A 25,152-nucleotide genomic window follows, 5' to 3' on the forward strand; every position below is an offset into this window, starting at 1 on the left:
GGAAGTGCGCTGGACTCTGATGAAAATATTCGTTGTGTCCAAACGGCGGTACTACACTTTCCGTATCAGTCCGTGACGTCACTGGGTCGAGAAAGACTTTTTCCCATTGACTAACATTGAGAAACTAAATAAACGACCCAGTATGAACTATTTTATAGCCCTTATTATAATATTTCGGTCCTTAAAGTTGTAAAATGCACTAAAAGCCGAATCTAGATTTGTTTTCTGTCTCCATTCATTCTACTGAGCCGAGAGTGGGAGCTCCGGGGGCGGGGCTTAAGGGACGCATGCTCTGTGAGCGCACATACGGGTTCTCTCATAGGAAGGAACGAGACCCCGCCTCCCACGCTGTATCCAGTTCTTATTATACGTCCATGCTATGTACGCATGACCAATGAAAGCCTTGAACCTTGAATTTGTGTTTGGTAGATGATTTCTATGTTAGAAGGATTGGCTGCTGTTTGGCATTGGCAGAGGAGATTTGTCACATTTCTCCAGGGCACACCCCACATACTCAGCTCTGCTGCTCATCCCACAAATGTGGTACCATTAGAAAGGTATAGAAAACAGGCTTTCCAACGGTATAAGATGTATTGCCAAAAAGCATTGAAATCATCTACCAAACACAAATTGCCTTTTTGTGTTACGTTTATTTGTTCTGCCTATCAAACACCTGCTTCTTATGTTGCTGCAGTGTTGTGCCTTTCTTTGACTGAGATCTTTTCCTTGTTTTTGCGTCTCTTTCTTGCTTCACAGCTCTTCTCCCCTCCTCTGGTTGCCATCGGAGACTCTGGGCAGGTCCCTGAAGAGCTGTCTGGCGGTTTTAGAAAGAGGTCCTCTACCTGCCTCGAACCAGGACTACTTTCAGTCTGCTGTCCGGGCCACTGTGAGGGTCCTGGACTCTGTCCTCTACCTGACAAGTAAGTATACACCCACAGAAGCAAACATTACAGATGTTTTCTGTGTTTGCTGTGTTGTGTTCAATATTAATGTATTTTTATATCATTACAAAAGCGTATTTTACGTTTTCTTTGCTGTAATTCCGCATTAATGAGATTAAAAACAGGAAGTTAATGACAGAAATCAACCCCAAAGCACATCCTTCAGAGTACAGTTATTTTCCCTCACTGTGTGTGTGTGTGTGTGTGTGTGTGTGTGTGTGTGTGTGTGTGTGTGTGTGTGTGTGTGTGTGTGTGTGTGTGTGTGTGTGTGTGTGTGTGTGTGTGTGTGTGTGTGTGTGTGTGTGTGTGTGTGTGTGTGTGTGTGTGTGTGTGTGTGTGTGTGTGTGTGTGTGTGTGTGTGTGTGTGTGTGTGTGTGTGTGTGTGTGTGTGTGTGTGTGTGTGTGTGTGTGTGTGTGTGTGTGTGTTGTGTGTGTGTGTGTGTGTGTGTGTGTGTGTGTGTGTGTGTGTGTGTGTGTGTGTGTGTGCTGTGTGTGTGTGTGTGTGTGTGTGTGTGTGTGACTATACTTGTGGGGACCTAAATCTGTTTACATAGTCACGAGTGGGGACTCGCCTCCCTTATGGGGACAAATTGGAGGTCCCCATGAGGGGGATCATTCATCTTAGGGTGAAGACTTGGTTAAGGTTAGGATAAGTCTCCAGGAAATGCATGTCAGTCAATGTAATGTCCCCTGAAGTGATGTGTGTGTGTGTGTGTAGTGAGCAGCCACAGTGAGGACGGGCTCCAGCGGCGAGTGTGTGCTCTGCTGTCTCTTCCCTGGGTGTCTGACAACAAGACCGTCTCAGCCTATAAAAGTTCAGGATTCCCCTCCACGCTGCCCGCCTTCGCTCAGAGACTCAGCCTCTGTTACTGTGAGTATCTGTCCTCATACCATCTTAGTAACATCACACCAAATCAAATATGAGATGACTTCACCTGTATCTCATTCCTTTTGTGAACTACATTTTTTAAAATCAGTTTCAGTTGCTATAGAATCATTTGACCTTTACCATGATGCAAACTGTGTGTGTGTCTTCCCAGCGTCTGAGATCACAGCAGACTGTGTGTCGCTGCTGGCCCGCCTGCGCCGAGGTGTGTGTGACACATGGCGTGTGCACGTGTTCTCCAAGACGTTGCAGAGTCAAGATGAGGTGGTGAGAGCAGAGGCAGTCAGGGCCTTCCCTCTTCTTCTTCACCACCTCGGAAGCTCACACCACAACCTCATCAACACTACTCTGCTGTAAGAACATCTTACACTTTCACAAATATAAACAAGGACATGTTCTCTTTATTTCAAAGGTCCCCTATTATACTGTTTTTCATCAATATATCACAGGTCTCAGATACAAAACATGTCTCTGAAGTGTTTGGCTCCAAACACCAAACAGATCATTGCAGCATTACCCATAATCCCCTCTGTTTCAGCCCTGTTTCCAAAGTGCTGATTCTCTGTCTGTTACTTTAGATGAAAATAAGGAGCCCCTCCCCACGCCCCTCTGAGAGAGATTTGGTTACAAAGAACTCAATGGTGCTCTAGGAGGAGATTCAGGTGATAAGGGGGGGGGGGGGGGTTACCTTGGTTACTGATTGGCTAATGGTTACTCAAGCCAAAAAATCGTTATGACATCATAAAATGGCCAAAATCTGATCAGCTCATTTTCAGACAGGTTTTTATAGAAATGGATCAAAAAGAGAGAGAATCTTTGTTCCTGAAACTTTCAGAGTCTCTTTCCACAGAGGGGACACATGTTGATGTAGAAGAGACATGAAGAAGAGGGGACACATGTTGATGTAGAAGAGACATGAAGAAGAGGGGACACATGTTGATGTAGAAGAGACAGAAGAAGAGGGGACACATGTTGATGTAGAAGAGACATGAAGAAGAGGGGACACATGTTGATGTAGAAGACAATGAAGAAGAGGGGACACATGTTGATGTAGAAGAGACACGAAGAAGAGGGGACACATGTTGATGTAGAAGAGACATGAAGAAGAGGGGACACATGTTGATGTAGAAGAGACATGAAGAAGGGGGGACACATGTTGATGTAGAAGAGACATGAAGAAGAGGGGACACATGTTGATGTAGAAGAGACATGAAGAAGAGGGGACACATGTTGATGTAGAAGAGACATGGAGAAGAGGGGACACATGTTGATGTAGAGAGACATGAAGAAGAGGGGACACATGTTGATGTAGAAGAGACATGAAGAAGAGGGGACACATGTTGATGTAGAAGAGACATGGAGAAGAGGGGACACATGTTGATGTAGAAGAGACATGGAGAGGGGACACATGTTGATGTAGAAGAGACATGGAGAAGAGGGGACACATGTGATGTAGAGGAGACATGGAGAAGAGGGGACACATGTTGATGTAGAGGAGACATGAAAGAGAGGGGACACATGTTGATGTAGAAGAGACATGAAGAAGAGGGGACACATGTTGATGTAGAAGAGACATGAAGAAGAGGGGACACATGTTGATGTAGAAGAGACATGAAGAAGAGGGGACACATGTTGATGTAGAAGAGACATGAAGAAGAGGGGACACATGTTGATGTAGAAGAGACATCAAGAAGAGGGGACACATGTTGATGTAGAAGAGACATGGAGAAGAGGGGACACATGTTGATGTAGAAGAGACATGAAGAAGAGGGGACACATGTTGATGTAGAAGAGACATGAAGAATAGGGGACACATGTTGATGTAGAAGAGACATGAAGAAGAGGGGACACATGTTGATGTAGAAGAGACATGGAGAAGAGGGGACACATGTTGATGTAGAAGAGACATGAAGAAGAGGGGACACATGTTGATGTAGAAGAGACATGAAGAAGAGGGGACACATGTTGATGTAGAAGAGACATGAAGAAGAGGGGACACATGTTGATGTAGAAGAGACATGGAGAAGAGGGGACACATGTTGATGTAGAAGAGACATGAAGAAGAGGGGACACATGTTGATGTAGAAGAGACATGAAGAAGAGGGGACACATGTTGATGAAGAAGAGACATGAAGAAGAGGGGACACATGTTGATGTAGAAGAGACATGAAGAAGAGGGGACACATGTTGATGTAGAAGAGACATGAAGAAGAGGGGACACATGTTGATGTAGAAGAGACATGGAGAAGAGGGGACACATGTTGATGTAGAAGAGACATGAAGAAGAGGGGACACATGTTGATGTAGAAGAGACATGAAGAAGAGGGGACACATGTTGATGTAGAAGAGACATGAAGAAGAGGGGACACATGTTGATGTAGAAGAGACATGAAGAAGAGGGGACACATGTTGATGTAGAAGAGACATGGAGAAGAGGGGACACATGTTGATGTAGAAGAGACATGAAGAAGAGGGGACACATGTTGATGTAGAAGAGACATGAAGAAGAGGGGACACATGTTGATGTAGAAGAGACATGAAGAAGAGGGGACACATGTTGATGTAGAAGAGACATGAAGAAGAGGGGGACACATGTTGATGTAGAAGAGACATGAAGAAGAGGGGACACATTTTGATGTAGAAGAGACATGAAGAAGAGGGGACACATGTTGATGTAGAAGAGACATGAAGAAGAGGGGACACATGTTGATGTAGAAGAGACATGAGAAGAGGGGACACATGTTGATGTAGAAGAGACATGAAGAAGAGGGGACACATGTTGATGTAGAAGAGACATGAAGAAGAGGGGACACATGTTGATGAAGAAGAGACATGAAGAAGAGGGGACACATGTTGATGTAGAAGAGACATGAAGAAGAGGGGACACATGTTGATGTAGAAGAGACATGAAGAAGAGGGGACACATGTTGATGTAGAAGAGACGTGAAGAAGTGGATTTTGCACAATAGGTAACCTTTACGGCCCGTCCACACAGCGGCGTGCGTTGACGCTTCACCATTCACTTTGAATGGGGTGACGTCACTTTTCGCCGAACTGCATTGTGGGAAGCGACGTGGAGCGTTGCTGGCGTGGCTCGCTGCAAAAGTTGAGCAATGTTCAACTTTTGACGCCTCGGCAGAAGCGTCAGCCAATCGAATCATATGCCAGTACAAGCTCTAGCCAATCAAACCGCTGCTTGTGTGTCAGGGGCGGGAGATTCATGTGATTGGTTGTTGGTCGAGCCGGCAAGCTTCAACGCACGCCGCTGTGTGGACGGGCCGTAAAGCTTCAATATCATTGTTTCATCATCCTTTAATGGTGTATTTCATTTGTTTCATTATGTCCATGGGGTTCTTTGACCGTTTGCAGTCCCAGGCTGGAGGACAGTTCTGAGACGGTGAAGAAGGAGCTTGCGAGGATCATCGGTCAGCTGAGCTGTATCCAATCAGATCTCTCCCAGCTCAGTGACACCCAAACAAAGTCCACTCCTGCTCCTGAGATCCTCTGCCACAAACTCAGCCTCGCAGCAGAGCATGCTGGGAACACTTTGCCGTCCCTCAAGGCGACTGTTGTCAAACCTTTCCTGCCACTGCTCAAACCACAAGCTCCAAGTAGTGTTAAGCAAGGTATTTTAGGTTTTCTGCGGGAGGTTTTCTTCCATATGAGCTTTCAAAACAAGCACAAGCTTGATAAATGATTATTATGCACACGGTACATTGCTGTGATCCTTCTATGGATGGTTTTGCAGTAACATGTCCTCCAGCTCATTTCCTTATTTCCCTTTCCTTTTAAAGCTTTCCTAGAAGCTCTGCCTCACCTCTGCCAGCACGTCAATCTGGTTGATGGAGACAGCGGCTCCCAGGAAGTTCTCTGCGCCCTGATTGGTCTAATGGAAGACTCAGATCCAGTGGTCAGAATACGCTTCAGCCAATCAGTGCGTTTCCTGCTAACAGATGCCACCAGGAACTCAGAGCAGGGATCCCTGAGTGAGGTGAGCTCTACAAGTCTAAGCTCGTAAAGACAGTCGTTTTTTTGTTGTGAAATATCTCAAAATCTTTCTTGGTTATTACTTTTTTTTAAAGCTGACTTTTTGGGGGTTGTAAGTTGCTTTATTTGTGAGAAAATGAAGGGGATGTTTGTGTTTCTTCCCCCTATCCTAGCTCCTAGTGGCCCGTCTTAAAGAGGCTTTCAACAACGCTAAACTCAAGAGAGACGACAACCTGCGCAACACTCTCATCCTCACCACTGGAGAGATCGGCAGGTAAAGAACAGCCCCAATCCAATCCAACTTTATTTATACAGCACGTTCAAAAACAACAGAGTTTACCAAAGTGCTGTACTTCAATAAATATATAAAAAGCAGCATAAATACATTTAAATAAATTTGACGCCTCGGCAATAAATAATAACCATTCTTATAGCCACAGACTGAACAACCCTCATACACGATGTAAAAACATTTTAAAACACAACAAAATGAAAAACCCCACTGATGAATAAGGCCAGCAAGATGGCTGTATATAATCTGTAAATACAACATGATTGATGTAGTATTTCTTCTTGATAATATTTCCCCTCATTGTTATCGATTATTGTCCAATTCTGCCTGTTGTTGTGTGTGTTTTCAATCCATGTTTTGCATCTGTTTTGTCAATTACCTTTTAGATAATTGTTAGGAAAATATCACTCGTCACCAGCTTGAGTTTCAATATCAAGATCCATGTATTTATTATCCTTGTAAGAATGGAAGTAGTCATCACATACAGAGCATTTGGTACAACTAGTGTCCTTCACATGCTGATATCCAAGAGAGGGAGTTACACAGTCACAAGATGGAGGAATACCGGTTCTTGTAGGTAATCATACATCCCGTCATCTACAAAATACTGACTTTTTTCTCAAAATTTGGCTTTTTTCTGAAAATCCCACTTTCTGACTTTCTCTCAAAATTCAGACTTTTTTTCTCAAAATTCTGAGTTTTTTCTCAAACTTCTGACTTTCTCTCCAAATTCTAACTTTTTCTAAAAATCTCCAAATTCGGACTTTTTTATCAAAATCTCAAAATCCTGACTTTTTACTCAAAATCTCAAAATCCTGACTTTTTACTCAAAATCTCAAAATCCTGACTTTTACTCAAAATCTCAAAATCCTGACTTTTTACTCAAAATCTCAAAATCCTGACTTTTTACTCAAAATCTCAAAATCTTGACTTTTTCTCAAAATCTCAAAATCCTGACTTTTTTCTCAAAATCTCAAAATCCTGACTTTTTACTCAAAATCTCAAAATTCTGTCTTTTTCTGAATACTTAAAAATGTTAATAATCACTGGTCACCGGCTTGAGCTTCAATCTCAGGATCCATGTATCTGTGATCCTCTCCAGAATGGAAGTAGTCATCACATACAGAGCATCAACTAGTTCCTGAGCAGTGTCCTTCACATCCAAGAGAGGGAGTTACACAGTCACAAGATGGAGGAATAGAAAGCAGTATTCAATGTTTACTTCAGATTAGCTCCACGTCAGAAATGAGCATGCTTGTCATATGTCTATCTCCATAGAGGCTGAATCATCATGTTAATCACATAGCTATCATATGCCTCAAACAGTCCTGATGCTCTTCTAGGTAATCATACATCCTGTCATGTTCACAGCTACAGTTGGGATACCTTTGTTACCATGGGGACTCCGTATTTTCCCAACAGCAATGTAGAGTTTTTTTGGTGAAATGTTTGTGTCCCTCTCCTGTCAGAGCGTCTCAGGGCAGTTTGGTGTCGTTCTCTCTGCTGCGGCTGCTCCACTGTCTGCTCTCCAAGTCGTCCCCGGTGTCCGTCGCTGCCTACGCTCAGATCAGAGCTCTGGCCGCCGCCAAAGGACTCAAACTACAGACCCTCTTCAGTCAGTACAAGAACCCCATCTGCCAGGTAGAATAATAATTATAATTCATTTCATTTATATAGCACACTTTAAAAACAACGTCATCTCAAGGTGCTTCACAAAGCTATTAGGTCAACTTTATTGTCAATCTCAAAATATGTTTGTACACACAGAAAGATACCCGAGGTATAACATAAAATAAAGGATATACAATATATATAAAATATGTATATATACATACCTATACCCCAACTTATTTATTTACATAAAATAATAAAACAAATAAAATCAAAAGTTATCTAAGGAGCATATTGAATCAAATATGGTAATATAAAGGTTAAGAGCATAAAATAGATAGGTAGGTAGAAAATCTTCAATGCTGCTTCTTCAGGCAGACTCGAAAATGACATTTCAAGAACAATTGACTATAACTTCACTTCTAAAAGGGGTAAATTAATAATCTTTTTTCTCAAAGCAATGATAAACCTGTGAGTTGGATGTAGAAAAGTCAGAATCAATAAAGAACTTTTTTATTTTAAAGTCAATTCAGATTGAACATGGTAAAAAAATGTAAATTCTAATGTCCGTCCAACAAAAAAACATTACTTATAGTGAAAACTACCCTTGAATGAAGGGATAGTAGACTAAAAGCTTTAGGAATCCAAACTATAACATATAATAAGTACCCTGTATCAAGATTGATGCAAAACAAGTTGACCTTTTTAGAGAGGTTTAGCAAAAGAAACTCACTTCTGGGGTCAGTTGGGTGCATTTTCAATATCTCTCGAACGATTTTGATGATTGACACCTCTTTTGAACCGTTAGAGCCAATAGAATCGAGGGGAAGTTCCTAAAATCCATCTAAACATTACTCATTGGTGAATAGAGTGATGCGTAGCCAGAAGGCCCAAACCGGAAGCTGTCATACACTCTCGTAGCAGCTAATATGAAAACTCCATTATTGACATCTGCGCATAGTGCGTTAGGATTTTTTCGCTCAGGGCTAATTCAGAGCCTTTGTTATTACCCTTCTGTTTTGTTTAGGTAAAAATGGTTAATATTGTCTGAAAGCTGAGTTTCTTCCCGTTAAGTAGGTATGACACATTCATAGTTTATTAAATGTTAAGAAGCCCTCAGACGCTGTTTCGTGCAAGATGTTGCGTTTTGCCCCCCGTGGGTTAAATAAACTTGAGCTATTAGCTGATGGAGACTTTCATCGATTCCCAGTCCGTAATAATAATAATTTCACAACAATACAATACTAATATATAATGTTATAATTTAAAAAAAGTGAAGCAACGATGTCTGCAATGATTATGGAGGTTTAAACCACTATCTCTTGTGTTTGTATATTTGTACACAATTACTATGGTATTACTGGTTGTGGTGTAAAAAAGGTTTCCTATTTATTGTGTGTATTTGTACCTGTATAGAATAATAAGAGAAATGTGTTTTTCCTTCCTGATTTTTACACTGAAATGAATTACTTTAAAATACATTTTGAGCAGTGTGCAGCGATTCAAAGACGTAGAACATTCTGGATCTAATTTGTTCGTTCCTCTATGTGATTAGTTCCTGGTGGAGTCGCTGCACTCACGCCATGTTTCTGCTCTGCGAAGCACACCGGATCAGGGCAGCGAATCGGCCAATCAGAGAGAGCTCGCCCTGGACATCCTGGCTCAGATCGCACATGCTTTCGATTTCCCAGACCTCCACCGCTTCCTCACTGTAAGTCATCCCCCAAAACTCCACCAAATGAGCACAGTAAACAGTATATTGAGATAGTACTATGTGAGAACTATGCATATGTTCATGAGCATGTACGTTGTTATGCATTCTTGTGTATACAGAGGACCCTCCAGGTGCTCTTGCCCTACTTGGCGGCCAAAGCGAGCTCTACAGGCTCCGCCCTCATCCGTACGCTGGCCAATGAGCTGAAGGCAAACAGGAGAGAGATCCTGATCAATAACTTCAAATACATCTTCAGCCACCTGGTCTGCTCCTGCACTAAAGAAGAGCTAGAGAGGGCCTTCCACTACCTACAGGTATCAATAGCATCACAATAACTAGCTGTTGTCTGTCATTGTTTATACATGCTAAATCAGCTAAATACAACTAACAATTAGTCTTGTGTATTGTCCTCGTTTTAGTGGTTAGTAGGGAATTAGGGTTGGCATTGTCAAAAGAATAGATAAATAATAAAAATACAGATTTCATCATTAAAAGTCACTTTCAAACAAATAAACGTTATAAATGTTGTTTCCTAATATTCTCCCAGAGTGAGACAGAGATTGAACTCGGCTCTCTGTTAAGACAAGACTTCCAGGGTCTTCACAACGAGCTGCTGCTGCGCCTGGGAGAACACTACCAACAGGTACACACACACACACACACACACACACACACACACATACCATGTATACATCACTTCAGGGGACATTACATTAACTTACATGCATTTCCTGGAGACTTATCCTAACCTTAACCATAACCAACACATGCCTAACCCTTACCCTTAACCTAACCCTTAACCTAACCCTTAACCTAACCCTTAACCTAACCCTAACCAAGTCTTCACCCTAAAATTAATGATCCCCCTCATGGGGACCTCCATTTTGTCCCCATAAGGGAGGCGAGTCCCCACACGTGACTGTGTAAACAGATTTAGGTCCCCACAAGTATAGTAATGCTAGGCCACACACACACACACACACACACACACACACACACACACACACACACCTAATGAATCATTACTAGTACATGCGTCACATTTCAGTTCTTGGTTGTGGTTGTAATTGAATACAGATGATTGTTAAATGGTTTGAATGTTTTATTTAGGTATTTAATGGTCTGGCAATCCTGGCTTCCTTTGCCTCTAATGATGACCCGTACCAGGGTCCCCGAGACATCACCACTCCAGAGCGCATGGTAAGAGTTCAATGTGCTCGTACTGCCTTATCTTGTGCTTTAACCATATAGAAAGTTCCTTTTCGGATGTGTAATTAAGTAGATTATTTGTTTATATATAATTTAGAATCAGTAATAATTTTGTATATCAGATTGACATTACTTAATTTGGTATTGTATAATAATTCTCATGTTACATTTTTGTGTTATCGTTTTACACATTCTAAATAAATCTAATCAAATCAAAGTTCTGACTCTATTGAACTGTACATGGACATTTAAATAGATATAATATCAAATATAGTATAATCATTTTTGGTTAATCAAACCAGGAGAAATAGTTTGACCCTCATACATGTCTTTTTTTCAGCCAAGTTTATAAATATTACGTAAATAATTGATTATAAATTATCATCTCCTTTTTTCCTAATGTTTCTTGCTTGGTATCAGGCGGACTACCTGCAGCCGAAGCTTCTGGGAATTCTTGCCTTCTTCAACATGCAGCTGCTCAGCTCCAGCGCAGGAGAGAAAGACCGCAAGAAGCTGGTGTGTGATCTGATGTGATATCTGAGAAGGTTTTCTTTCAGAGGGTTCAGAGTTACTATTTCGTTACAGCCAGACGATTCTGTTCACAGCAAAACTGTATCTTGTTTTGTCCACCGCAATTTAGCCTAGCTCGTATTGATGTGAAAATAAAGCTTCTGGCTATTTTTGGGTGCAGGCTTTGACGAGTGTGATGGCTCTGATGCGGCTGATGGGCTCCAAACACATCAGCTCTGTCCGGGTGAAGATGATGACGACGCTCCGCACAAGCCTCCGATTCAGAGAGGACTTCCCTCTGCTCTGCTGCCAGTCAGTACACACACACACACACACACACACACACACACACACACACACACACACACACACACACACACACACACACACACACTCATCAGCAGTGTGACCACCAGGTAATCACATCAGTGGCATATCTTCATGCCTCTTTTGTCTGTTTTCATCACTTCAATTTAAAGGGGACCTATCATGCAAAATGCACTTTGTGATGTCTTTTATACATAAATATGTTCGGGGAACTCACACAGCGTCAGAAAATAAAACCATCTCTCTTTTCCCCCGTACCCAAATCTTTTAAAAACGGGGGTACAACGAGCGGATACAGATTTGCTGCCGATATGACGTCAAATCGGATGGTGGACCCACAGAGAGTTGCTATCAGAAACAATGCCTGACGTGTTTTGGACGTAATCTCGTCTTTGTTTACATTAGCAAGCCTCGCTAACACTCAGAGCTAACCTGTCCTGGAGAGAGCATGTGTTTAAAAAGCAGGAAATAAAAAAAAGAACTCACTTTGTGATAAACCTGCAAGAGAAAAAGCATTTGAGCTCCTTGCTGTTTCAGAAATAATCCTTGATGTGGTTTAGAACAGGATGGCGTTTTATCACAGCAGAATTTAACTTTATCTCCGGTAGAATTCTGATCAGGCATTAGCTCCGCCTCCTCTTTTTTTTTTTTTTTCAAGCTAAGGCCCGAAAATCTGAGTTTCTCTAACAGGGCTGCAAAAGAGGGGTTTGAGCAGTATGAGGCATGGCTACAATGGGGGATCTGTTTGTGAAGTTTTTTTTTCAAAATCCCAGACATGTTTTATATAGGTATGGCCCTACAATATATATTTCAAATATAGCATAATAGGTCCACTTTAAAAAATAACACACACACCTTGAACAATAAAAAACCATTGTCTTACGGCCCCTACACACGGCGGTGTGCGTTGCCGCTTCAACGCTTCTGCCCATTCACTTTGAATGGGGTGACGTCCCGATTCGCCGAACTGCATTGTGGGAGCAAAGCGTAGCTTCTCTCGCGGTGCTCGCTGCAAAAGTAGAGCAATGTTCTACTTTTGCCGCCTCGACGGAGGCGTCAGCCAATCAAATCCCGCGTATGCAAATCTGACAGTACAAGCGCTAGCCAATCAAACCGCGTGTATGTTGGGAGAGCCAGACCGCAGTTATTTCCCATATGTCAAAAAATGGAGGAGAAAATTATCGTGGCGGTAGGGAATCACCCGGTACTATATGACCAGTCCCTCTTTACATACAGGGATACAAACCGGAGGAGCCAGGCATGGGGGGAGGTGGCAGAGACAGTGGGTGAAACTGGTCGGTTTTCGCCTGTTTGGGGAGTTTATATCCAGTGTACTTCGTTTGAATGGACAGCTAGCAAGCATAGACAGTATATTTAGCCAGCATGGATGTAGCATGAGCTTTGCTTTGTATGTCTGGGGCGGGACATTCATGTGATTGGTTGTTGGTCGCGTTGCTCGCGTTGACTTCCCAAGCTCAAGACACGCCCACCGCCAAGCGGCAACGCACGCCGCCGTGTGTAGGCTCCGTTACTCATTCATGCCAGAATCCTGTGTGATTAGCGTGTAGCCCTGCCTCTGATTCTGTGTTTTAATTCCTTCCTCCTGACTGACAGGACGTGGGAGTGTTTTGTGAAGAGCGTAGAGCCGGCACAGTTGGGCCCCCTGCTGAGTCATGTCATCGTTGCACTCCTCCCCCTGATCCCTCTGCAGCCCAAAGAGACCGCGGCCATTATCAGCTTCCTGATACTGGGCAACAGGTAACACCCTCCAAACATTTTATTGTTTGAAATGATCCAACTGTGCTAGAATTAAACATCATAACTAAGTGCGAAATCAAGAAACAATGATATCTAATCTGTTTCTGGCTGGATTCGAATGTTCATTTTCACTATTCTTTTTTTTTTTAAACTTTGTTATTATTTCAGATTCAGTTTCATTATACATACATGTTCACATTTTGGTCAACAGTTTTTTCATTTAGCTACATTTTCACTATTTTAAGAACATTTTATAACCTCAGTACTTTCTAGGGATATTTTGTCGCCAATTTAATGCCAAAAAAATTGCACTTTATTCCAGACTTAACAGCGATCTTATCCCTTAATATCGCACAGGGAAGAAGTCAACGACTACCTCCATGAGATTTACTTTCTTCCCGACTACCCTGAGCTGAAAGACATCCACACTGTTCTGCAGAACTACAAGAAGGTCAGTATGGACAAGAGATGAAGTAAAGCACCTCTCCTTTGGAATCGTCTTCCATTTCAAATCCACAAAGCTATTTCCGTTGACTCCTTTAAAAGCAAACCGAAAACCTTCGCATCTGTCTTCCTTGTAAACTCATTTTCTAGTTTCCATCTACATTAGCATCACTTCAGTCACATGCTTTTATCCTATAGCAATACTTATGTTGATGTATAATGTTTTTATAGTTGTTATGCTATGACGTTTGTATTTTCTTTTTGTCTTTGTACAGCCCTTTGAGGCATTTCTTGTGATTTGGGGCTATAATAAATGTTGATTTGATTTAGAGAAGGGATGCAAATGGTGACGAGGGTTATTGGAAATATCCACTCAGCGTTAATACACACTGTGATTCCCTGCAGCTGACAGCCAGCAGCAGTGACCTGGCCGCGGCGCTGCAACTCTCCATGAGAGCCGTTCAACATGAGAACGTCGACGTCAGGATTCACGCGCTGACCAGCCTACGGGACATGATGCACAGCAAGCAGGTACACACACATACACACACACACACACACACACACACACACACACACACACACACACACACACACACACACACACACACACACACACACACACACACTCACACTCACACTCACACTCACACTCACACTCACACTCACACACACACACACACACACACACACACACACACACTCACACTCACACTCACACTCACACTCACACTCACACTCACACACACACACACACACGGTCATGGTGGAAAACCTGGAGAAGTCATGTCGTTTCAAAATCCAGTCCTCGAAAAGCCATGAAATTAGATACCACACCAAATATAATTGCTATGGTTGTTGAACTATTGTATATGGGTTGATGCGTGATCATTTCTTTGTTTACTTTCACATACGTTTCATCATTTTCTCTCCGTTGATCCCTCCGTGTTTGCCAGCTTACTTAAACTATGCTTGAATTACGCAGGGCGAGTGTAAGGTACATTTTTTTGTGCCCAATGCTCTTTCTGTTTGTAAAGGTTTAGGTAGTGAATGGTCATGGAACATTTAATATAGGTCTCTTAAAAGTCATCGACAAAAGTGTCGTAACCCTTATTGTCAGACAACGACCTCTGCGTAAGACTACAGCAGTAGCTTCCTGTTCTCAAGTTAGAAAATATAATTATCTAATGTCAGATATGGCAAACGTACACACATCCTTTACTCAAGTAGAAGTACAGATACTCGTGTTTAAAAATACTCTGGTAAAAGTAGAAGTACTGACTAAACTTCTTTACTCAAGTCAAAGTAAAGAGGCTTTGAAATGTACTTCAGTAAAAAGTACCCATAACTAGCAGTTGTTTTAAAGAGTACCTGACCTCCCTTTATATTAATAGAACAATAATGTCATTTTTAGCTAATGAATGTTTCCATGCTGAACAACGGCAACATGACAACGTTTTCATTGGTCCCTCTTCTTTAGAGAAGACCAGGAAATGATGGATACACGGATCGTGTTCAAATCAATAGGCACGCAATGACTCTAAATAATAATGACCACGCCACCAAACACACATTCAGACTAAAGGAACCAGCTGTTTGGGAAATGTGAGAAGTAGAAAGTACAGGTATTTGTGTTCAACATGTAAGAAGTAGAAAGTACAGGTATTTGAGTTCAACGTGTAAGAAGTAGAAAGTACAGGTATTTGAGTTCAACGTGTAAGAAGTAAAAGTAAAAAGTTGTCAGAAAAATAAGTAGTGGAGTAAAGTACTGATACCAGAAAAATGTACTTAAGTACAGTAACAAAGTATTTGTACTCCACTACTTCCCACCTCTGTCTATTGTACAAATACTGTACCATACCTACCATAATGTTCCGTACCATTGTCTCGTGTTCTCTCTGCAGGAGTGGCTGCTGCGTCACGTCTGTGCGAGTGAGGCGGTGGAGCCGGTGATCTCCAGCCTGGTGTCGGTGCTGCTGAAGGGCTGCCAGGACTCGTCCCCCGAGGCCAGGCTGCTCTGTGGGGAGTGTCTGGGGGAGCTGGGGGCCGTGGACCCTGGACGTCTGGACCTATCACACACACACACACATGGAGACCGCAACACCTTCGTGGTAATTTAGACAAGACCATAGCTGTGCATCACACACAGTTTCATCCCACAGGCCATAAGACTGTAAAACACCTGAACATCTGTTTGCAACTTATATATATCAATATTCCAATTACTTGTATTTAGACTATTCTGCACTATTTCTATTATACTCTATTTTATTTTATTTACTTGCACTATTTTATCTGTTTTATTGTGTTGCATTGTTGGAGGAGCCTGTGACCTAAGATTTTAATTGTCATAACTACACTGTAGCTATGACAATGAAAGCCTTGAATCTGAATCTTGAATCTTACAGGTTGAAAGAAGTACTCGTAGAAAATGCAGACTTTTGAATGTTAATTCCCCCATATTGGAAAATCTCTGTCAGAAACCAAATGGAAATGTTATTTTCTTTGAACAGAGTGGAGTTGATGATCCTAACTTCGCCTACGACCTGCTGACTGAGCTGACCAGAACCTTTCTGGCTTACGCTGATGACGTGCGAGCACAGGACTCGGCTGCTTATGCCATCCAGGTACTCACATTGAGCAAGCACTCAATTTGCTCCTAAACTTGTGGATGTCTTTTTTATTTTATGAATGGTCTGTAATCTGTGTTTGTGTTGTTCCCGCTCTGTAGGAGCTGCTGTCGATCTTTGAGTGTCGCGAGGGTCTGACCGACTCACCGGGGCGCCGCCTGTGGAGGAGATTCCCCGAGCAGATTCAAGAAATACTGGAACCACACCTCAACAGCAGGTATGGTGTATTATAGTTATAATAAATATACTTCACTGGGAGGCGTGTGGCGCAGTGGATAAGTGCGTTGGTGTTTGGATCAGGGGAGCACAGGTTCAAACCCCACTGCAGTCAGCATGACACTTCACCCCAAATTGCTCCTGTGGGGATTGTCCACAGTATTGAGTATGACATGTCATGTTTACTTTAATTTAAGTATCTGAGTACTTCAGTGCTGCAGCGAGTAGCTCTGCATGGCGGCAACACACTGAGTCAGTGCCAGTAAACACATAAGAAGAGCTCTGACTGATCTCATCACACAACCACACACACACACACACACACACACACACACACACACACACGCACATAGGGATGGGTATCGCTAAGGTTTTAACGGTACTACTACTTTTATTGATACCGCTTATCGGTCCGGTCTTTTAACATTACTTTCATCGGTTCTTATGGAGAAAAAAGAATAAGGTAAACTAACTAAACACATTTTGAACAAAACTAACATTGCTTTTTATTTAAATTAAATACATAATATTTCACATCAAAAGAAAAAACAATGTTTTAACAAATCGTATTAAATAATGTGATGACAGAACTGTAAACAGAATAGCTGAAACTTTAACAAAATAAATAATTCAGTTACCTCTAATCATTAACCCATGTTTGTATCATGTAGTTAACTCTGTGTGTTGCTGCTAGCATACATAATATACACCTGACGTGGAAACGTTACACGTGGATGGGGCTACAGAGCTACTAGAAAGACAGTCGAACCCGGTGCATTCCTCCGTCTGAATGTGGTGCACTTTTGCTAAATGTTTAGACACATTGCTCGTGTTACCGCCCTGACATGCTAAACTTCTATTGCACTTTTGGTAACGAGCATTGTCCACATCGAGACGGGTAAAGTTTAACCACCTCGGAGCGCGTTCTCTCCGCAGTGTGTTGCTGCATGTAGCAGCTGCGTGTGTGTAAACTGCCCCGCCCCCTTGCAAGCAGGCGGGGATTGGGAAGATCAAAAATACTAAAAAGACGCATTTTGCACGCTTTTTGCGTATTTGAAACGGAGTTGGCGACACTAAAACTGCAATATAATGTTTGTGTAGCAATAATACACATGACATATTTTTTACATGTCTCCAGTACCGATAAAAAGACCTTAAGAGCTTAATGGTACCACGGTCTTTAATGATTCAGCCCCGGGGCCCGTTTAATACCGGGGCTCGGTACCCATCCCTACACACACACACACACACACACACACACACACACACACACACACACACACACACACACACACACACACACACACACACACACACCTAAATCACATATCCACTCATTTATTCTAATTGTCTCACACATACAGTTATCCATAAGATCAAATCCTCCTTGAGTGAAAGTATATATATTTTTTCCTGAGCTTATCTCTCCTCCCTCTCTATCTTCAGGTATAAGAGCAGTCGGAAGGAGGTCAACTGGTCCAAGCTGAAGAAGCCGGTGTATTTGAGTAAGAGAGGCAGCAAGTTCTCTGATTGGTCAGCCACCTGGGCCGGATACCTCATCAGCAAGGTTAGCAAATGTATCTTTTGAACTTTTGCAGAACCAAACAGATTCATATCTGTTAGAGCCAGTATTTTGATTTGATAAGAAAGGCCACCTAATTGTGACGTCTGTAGTCAACGCACTATAAAGGACTACATTTCCCACGGCGCCTGTGCTAAAGCCACAGTGATGGGCAACCTGTTGAGAGACGCCGTCGAAGTTACGAAGTTATATAAGCATTATCAAGAAAGAAAGAATACCTAAGTTGTTTGTTATTTGAGTTTTGCCTATTTCTTTTGAATATTGTAAAGGCCTATTTTATTTGTTGCAAAAGTTTGTTATTTTATTTTGAGCAAACACATCGCAACATCATCTAAACCATCGGAGGCCAAGCAACACTTCAAACTGTCAGTAATTTAAAGGAAAGAAACAAGTTAGAACTGTCTGTTTAAGGCGTCTAGTGGCTTGGTGGAAAGACAAGGAAGGATGCCACGACAATATCTATTGAATCATGTATCAATCTAAAAAAAGCAGAAGGGGAAAAGGCACTTTCTTTGCATCTTTGAGAGAATGAACTGAACGGGTTTTATGTGTTACAGGTGAGACACGAGCTGGCCGGCAGAGTGTTCACCTGCTGCAGCTTCATCATCAAACACGACTACAAAGTCACGATCTACCTGCTGCCTCACATTCTGCTCTACATGCTGCTGGGCTGCACTCCTTCAGAGCAACAGGAGGTGAGGAAACATCATGTGGGGAAAATACTGAATGTACTCTTCCGATATCAGAGTCCACATGATAACAAAGGTATCAACTGTAGCTGTGAACATGACAGGATGTATGATTACCTAGAAGAGCATCAGGACTGTTTGAGGCATATGATAGCTATGTGATTAACATGATGATTCAGCCTCTATGGAGAAAGACATATGACAAGCATGCTCATTTCTGACGTGGAGCTAATCTGAAGTAAACATTGAATACTGCTTTCTATTCCTCCATCTTGTGATGGTGTAACTCCCTCTCTTGGATATCAGCATGTGAAGGACACTGTTCAGGAACTAGTTGATGCTCTGTATGTGATGACTACTTCCATTCTGGAGAGGATGATAAATACATGGATCCTGAGATTGAAGCTCAAGCCGGCGACGAGTGATATTTTTCGAACACATCAAAAGAAAGAAATCCATAATTATTTGTTAATTAATAATAATATACCTCCTTCCAGGTAACCGAGGAGATGCTGGCTGTGCTGACAGCAGGAGATGGACAGGGAGAGGGCTGTGGTCAGGTGACGGCCTCCAGCCTATCACAGCTCAGCACTCAGACTGTGTTCAGCATGATTTCTCACCTCACGCAGTGGAGCCGCTATATCCTCTACACCAAACCCAAACACAACGGTTAGTGACGCCCAACACACACACACACACACACACACTCTCTCTCTCTCTCTCTCTCACTCACTCACTCACTCACTCACTCACTCACTCACTCACTCACTCACTCACTCACTCACTCACTCACACACACACACACACACACACATCTCAAGCCTCTCTGTCTAGTTTTCACTGCAGTGTTAATACACATCAGTTAGGGGGGGGAAAAGCCCAGAACCCAAAACCTCCAGACTCAGGGACAGTTTTATCCCACAGGCCATAAGACTGCTAAACACCTGAGCTCTGCTAAGTGCCCCGATAAACATTCCTGTTTGTCATCTTGCAATAAACTTATTTATATAAATAGTTCAGGGTCCCCGCGGATCCTAAAAAGGTCTTAAATGTCTTTAAAGGAATTTTAGGAGGGGAGGTATTAAATGTTATCTGGGGCAGAATGAACGAGTGTGCAGGGGGGGGACATTGGTTTCCATGGGTCTACTGCCATAACAAAATAGTTTTGTTAATGCGAAGGCAGTCATGTTGGGCTGAATATTTCCCGTTATTCAAATGCAATAAAACTCAGTAACGGTTTATACTGTTGTCTAGTACATCGATTCTTTTGTATTGGTATTTTCTTTTCCTTTTAGGTCTTAAAAATCATTACATTTGTACTTAAGAAATGTGCAGATACCCTGTAGTTATCAACGCAATAAACTGTATTTAATTTAGTCTTAATTTATATTATTTGATTTCATATTCTGTTCTTGTACATATCATATTCTATTTACATGTATATAGACTTTTTGCACTACTTTTTTATTTATTTTATTTTATTATATATACCAGGGGGTCCTCAGGGTCTTAAAAAGTATTAAAAGTTGATAAATAAATTTAGCGAAAATGAAGGCTATTAAAAAATATTAAACGGCATTTTCCAAGGTATTACATTTTGTAGCTTGTTTTCAATAAGTATATAAAGTGTCCAAAGAGGTTGTGTTCTACAGTCTGCCTGAATGTAATCATTGCGTAGGTGTGTAGTGTGATTCTGTAGTTTATTGATGGCATCCCGTTGGATTTGACGTCATCTGAACAGGACATCGCACGCTCACTGCTTGATAGCGCGAAGGTCCGTTTACGCCGGTTGCTAAACAACATCGTTATGGGGAAATGCAAGTCTGCGTCCAAATGGTTGGAAGATAAGGAGGAAGGACAATCAATACTGTATGTAGTCAATGTGAGGTAAAGTGTGTCGCCAAGGTAACCGGTTAGAACTCAAAGAGGCGATGAGGTCTTAAAATGTATGGAAAGGGTCTTAAAAAAGGTCTTAAAAGGTTTTACATTTGACTTCAGGATTCCTGCATATACCCTGATATATGTTGGATTGTTTGAGGTGCTCAGGTCAGAAGAATTTCATTGCCATTTCTACACTGTAGCTTTGTGCATATGACAATAAAACCTTTGAATCTTTAAAAAGAAAAAAAGGGGTTGAAGTAAAAGACCCTGAACTGTCTTCTTGCAGAGAGCGGGGAGCACCAGCGCGTGATGGCCTTCCTGAGAGGAATCCCTCAGGACGTCCTGGCCAAGGCCTCGCTGAGGTCCAAAGCATACACTCGGGCCCTCATGCACTTTGAAGCATACATCTTAGAAAACAAAGAGAACATTCAGGATCACCTCACCTTCCTGCAGGTCAGACAACAATCATTAATCATTTTAATAATAATTCTTTGTTCGTCTGTCCACATTTCCTCTGGTTTTTTTTTGTCGAAGTAACTTATAACGTCATTTCATGGTACTGTTTTGAAACAATTTAAATAAAGGTCAAGTTAATGTAACAACTTGGGTGACCAGCAGTCCTACAATTTGGTTTGGACAGGAATCTTAATCTGTCATTGTAGTCTGCTTCAATTGTTTGGGTATTTAGACGTACTTTAACTTATTAAGTTCAGTTCAAGTATTTCTGGTACTGTCTAAGACTGTCTTTAAGACTTAAGAGGACTAAAATATCAAACTATTTAAATCTTTACTGAGAGATTTACCTAAGGACTGCAGATGGAAATTAGCTCAAATCTGGCAAATCTACTCTTCTCTTTTCTGAGATGAATGTATTTGTATGCATGGTCCTTGTTGAAATAAAGACATAATAATAATGATAGTTAACCACTTACGTTATTTGTTAAGTGGGGAGTTGCAGCTCTCAACTTTTTTACATTTCTTATAATTGACTTTTTGCAGACCCTGTACGCTGCGATGCACGAGCCGGACGGGGTGAGGGGGGTCAACGCCCTGAGGAGGGAGGAGCCGTCGCTACAGGAACAGATTCTGGAGCACGAGAGCATCGGCCTGCTGAGAGACGCGACCGCCTGCTATGACCGGGCCATTCAGCTGGAGTCAGACCAGGTACACTACACACACACACACACACACACACACACACACACACACACACACACACACACACACACACACACACACACACACACACACACACATACACACACATACACACACACATACACACTCACGCTCTCTCACACATACATACATACACACACATATATATACATACATACATATGACTGGGCCATTCAGCTGGAGTCAGACCAGGTACACACACACACTCACACACACACACACACTTACTCACTCACACACACACACTCACACTCTCACAAATACACACTCACACTCTCTCACACATACATACATACCAGGGTTTCCGCTAGGATTTTTTCTCGCCGGTCAAATGTCCGGGCAGAATTTATTTTACCGGACACATTTGAAACTTACCGGTCATATTTCAATAATAATAATAAGAGTTGTGTAGCAGAGTTTCCGTTAGCAGGTAATTACCGGACTATGAGCAGATATGCTGATGTTTAAAACTCAGTTCACGGGGCTCATTTTTATATTGCTTCAGTTTATAATCGTAACAGATCGAAAAATTCAGATTCATTTTTCAATAAATTATTCCACAAACAACAAACAACATAATTATTACATTCAAACAAACTACTTGTAGTAGATAACGTACATTATTCAAAAGTTTACATTAACTTTGAATAATAACACGGGAGAAACGGATGCTCTCTTTTCCCCTCTCCCTCCCTCTCTCCTGACAGCCCGTCAGTTTCTCATGCAGCTAAACAGTGGGCGGGGCTTCAGGTGATCATGCAGAGCTGCGTGTCTCGGTCTGACTCAGCAGCTGATCTGATCTCTCTCGCGTCCGGTTATACTTCACTCGCGTTTATGTCCATATCGATCAGATCTCCTGATCGGCCTTTATAGAGAGCACCGATCAAACTATTAAGAGTGAATATCGGCCGATAATGACCGGCGGCCGATCTATCGGAGCATCCCTAATTATTACCAGACATTTTGACCGGCAGGTTTTGAATTTACCGGTTTTTAATAAATTTTACCAGCTAAAAACCGGTAATTACCGGCTAAAGGAAACCCTGATAGATATATACATACATACATACATATGACTGGGCCATTCAGCTGGAGTCAGACCAGGTACACACACACACTCACACACACACACTCACACACACACACACACACACACACACACACACACACACACACACACACACACACCAGGGCTGCATTCCTTTTCAGTTTTGTATCATAAATCTATGAGACATTCATTGGCTACATTTTATAAGTGACTTTCTAAAATCGTGCCATCGTGCATAGGCCACTATATAAATGATTGATGTTATTCAGATAAAGGAAAACTGTGCTGTCAGCTTTTGTTTGTTTCAGTATTGCATCGCTTTCTAATTATTTCCCGATTACATAACTTGTTTTTTTCCCTCTGTGTACAGATTGGTCACTATCACGGGGTCATGACCTCCATGCTCGGCCTTGGACAGCTGTCAACAGTCATCACTCAGGTCAATGGAGTCCTGGCAAACAAGTGAGACACACACACACACACACACACACACACACACACATACTTTATACAATGGCCCATATCAATCTTATAAAAGGTGCTTTTAATCTACTAATTCTTTCACTGCTAATTAACCCGCGAGCTGTGTTTTTATATTCATTATCCTCTTGAGTGTTTCTTTATTAATGCACAACTGTATTTTATTCTTATAATATGTATGTCAATTAAGATCCACTGAATGTAGCTATGTACACATTTAGGCACCAGTGGAAGTCGGAGCTGAACACTTACAGAGTGGAGGCGGCCTGGAAGCTCGGGAAATGGGACCTGCTGGAAGATTATCTGAGTTCAGGTAATGAAACGCACAGATTGTTCCTGGAAGCTGCAACATAGTGAAGCTTTTGTTGTAGGGCGAGACAATTACTATTTTCTGTTTTCCTGTTTTATTGCACTGTTGGAGGAGCCTGTGACCTAAGATGTTCCTCGACATAACTACACTTTAGCTATGTACGTATTAAAGGTCACCTATCATGCTATTTTTAGGCAATAGCATAGGTCTCAGATATATAAAAATATATAAAAAACATGTCTATGAAGTGTTTTGCTCAAAATACCAAACAGATCACCCATTCTAGCCATGCCTCATATCCCTCTATTTCACTTCCTGTTTCAAAAGTGCTGATTTTGGGTATAAAGCTTTAAAAAAAAAACTAGCTACTGTCTAAACTAAATGCTGCCGTGATGAAACGCCATATCATGGATCATCAAGGATTCTCTCTGAAACAGTTTGGAGCTCAAAGGCTTTCTCTCTTGCCGGTTATACCACAAGGTGAGTTCCTTTTTACTTCCTGCTTCTTCACACACATGCTCTCCAGTACAGGTTAGCTCTGAGTGTTAGTGATGCTAATGTAAACACCGACCATATTACGTCCAAAACAGTCAGGCATTGTTTCTGATAGCAACGTTTCTGATTGGGCCGTGGGTCCACATTTCAGATATTACGTCATATCGGACGCAAATCTGGATCAGCTCCGTTGTTCCCCGTTTTTAGAGATTTGGGTACGGAGGAAAAGAGAGAGGGTTTTATTTTCTAACGCTGCGTGAGTTCCCTGACACACCGGGGACATATTTATGTATAAAAGACATCAAAAAGTGACTTTTGCATGATAGGTCCCCTTTAAGTTGACTATTACCTGAACCACAACATGGACGGGTGCAATATCTAAAATCGCAGGAGGTGCAATATTTGCAGCCGACAAATTGTATTCAACAGACTTTAAAAAACATTGGATTGGTAGAGATCCTCTAAATAAATATTCTTCAAAGGAAATAAGGAACAAGGATTGAAAAATGATTTTCCCTCAAATATTCAGCCCTAATTTGTGGCAATATATGGCAGAAATAGATAGGTAAGGTACGTTTATTTATATAGCACATTTTCAGACACAGAGGCAATTCAAAGTGCTTTACATCATCATTAACACTTAATAAGAAGTCAACAGAGGAACACAATAAATAAACAATTTAAGTAGTAGATACTTAAAAGCCTTTTGTTGATTCCCATTGTGTCTCAGACCTTCAGTCCAATACGTGGGGCGTGCGGCTCGGCCAGTTGCTGCTGTCAGCGAAGAAGCAGGATGGAGAGACTTTCTATGAGAAGCTGAAGCTGGTGAGGAAGGAGCAGGTCGTCCCTCTGTCGGCCGCCAGCTACGAGTGTGGAACCTACCAGAGAGGATACGAGTACATCGTCAGGTCTGTGTGACAAACTTCACATTTTAAACATTTTGTAGTTGATTCCCAGAGGTGG

At 41.9% G+C, this 25,152-nt stretch overlaps 1 protein-coding gene across 1 annotated transcript in view; it reads left to right on the forward strand.

Annotated features, from left to right (window-relative positions):
• The window catches only part of atr (ATR serine/threonine kinase), a 45,058-nt gene that overhangs the window by 5,699 nt on the left and 14,207 nt on the right, over positions 1-25,152 (forward strand). The window contains 27 exon segments of the mRNA XM_034235155.1: positions 757-920; positions 1,660-1,812; positions 1,982-2,180; positions 5,197-5,453; positions 5,622-5,818; positions 5,988-6,088; positions 7,576-7,747; positions 9,273-9,428; positions 9,551-9,745; positions 9,979-10,074; positions 10,542-10,631; positions 11,061-11,156; positions 11,332-11,462; positions 13,092-13,235; positions 13,593-13,686; positions 14,085-14,210; positions 15,584-15,790; positions 16,193-16,306; positions 16,411-16,526; positions 17,972-18,092; positions 18,665-18,802; positions 19,294-19,465; positions 20,964-21,130; positions 21,677-21,841; positions 23,275-23,366; positions 23,606-23,697; positions 24,920-25,097. Coding sequence (XP_034091046.1) covers positions 757-920; positions 1,660-1,812; positions 1,982-2,180; positions 5,197-5,453; positions 5,622-5,818; positions 5,988-6,088; positions 7,576-7,747; positions 9,273-9,428; positions 9,551-9,745; positions 9,979-10,074; positions 10,542-10,631; positions 11,061-11,156; positions 11,332-11,462; positions 13,092-13,235; positions 13,593-13,686; positions 14,085-14,210; positions 15,584-15,790; positions 16,193-16,306; positions 16,411-16,526; positions 17,972-18,092; positions 18,665-18,802; positions 19,294-19,465; positions 20,964-21,130; positions 21,677-21,841; positions 23,275-23,366; positions 23,606-23,697; positions 24,920-25,097 — 3,933 coding nt within the window.

The sequence above is a fragment of the Gymnodraco acuticeps genome, unplaced genomic scaffold (genome assembly GCF_902827175.1).
Source record: "Gymnodraco acuticeps unplaced genomic scaffold, fGymAcu1.1, whole genome shotgun sequence".
Lineage (NCBI taxonomy): Eukaryota > Metazoa > Chordata > Actinopteri > Perciformes > Bathydraconidae > Gymnodraco > Gymnodraco acuticeps.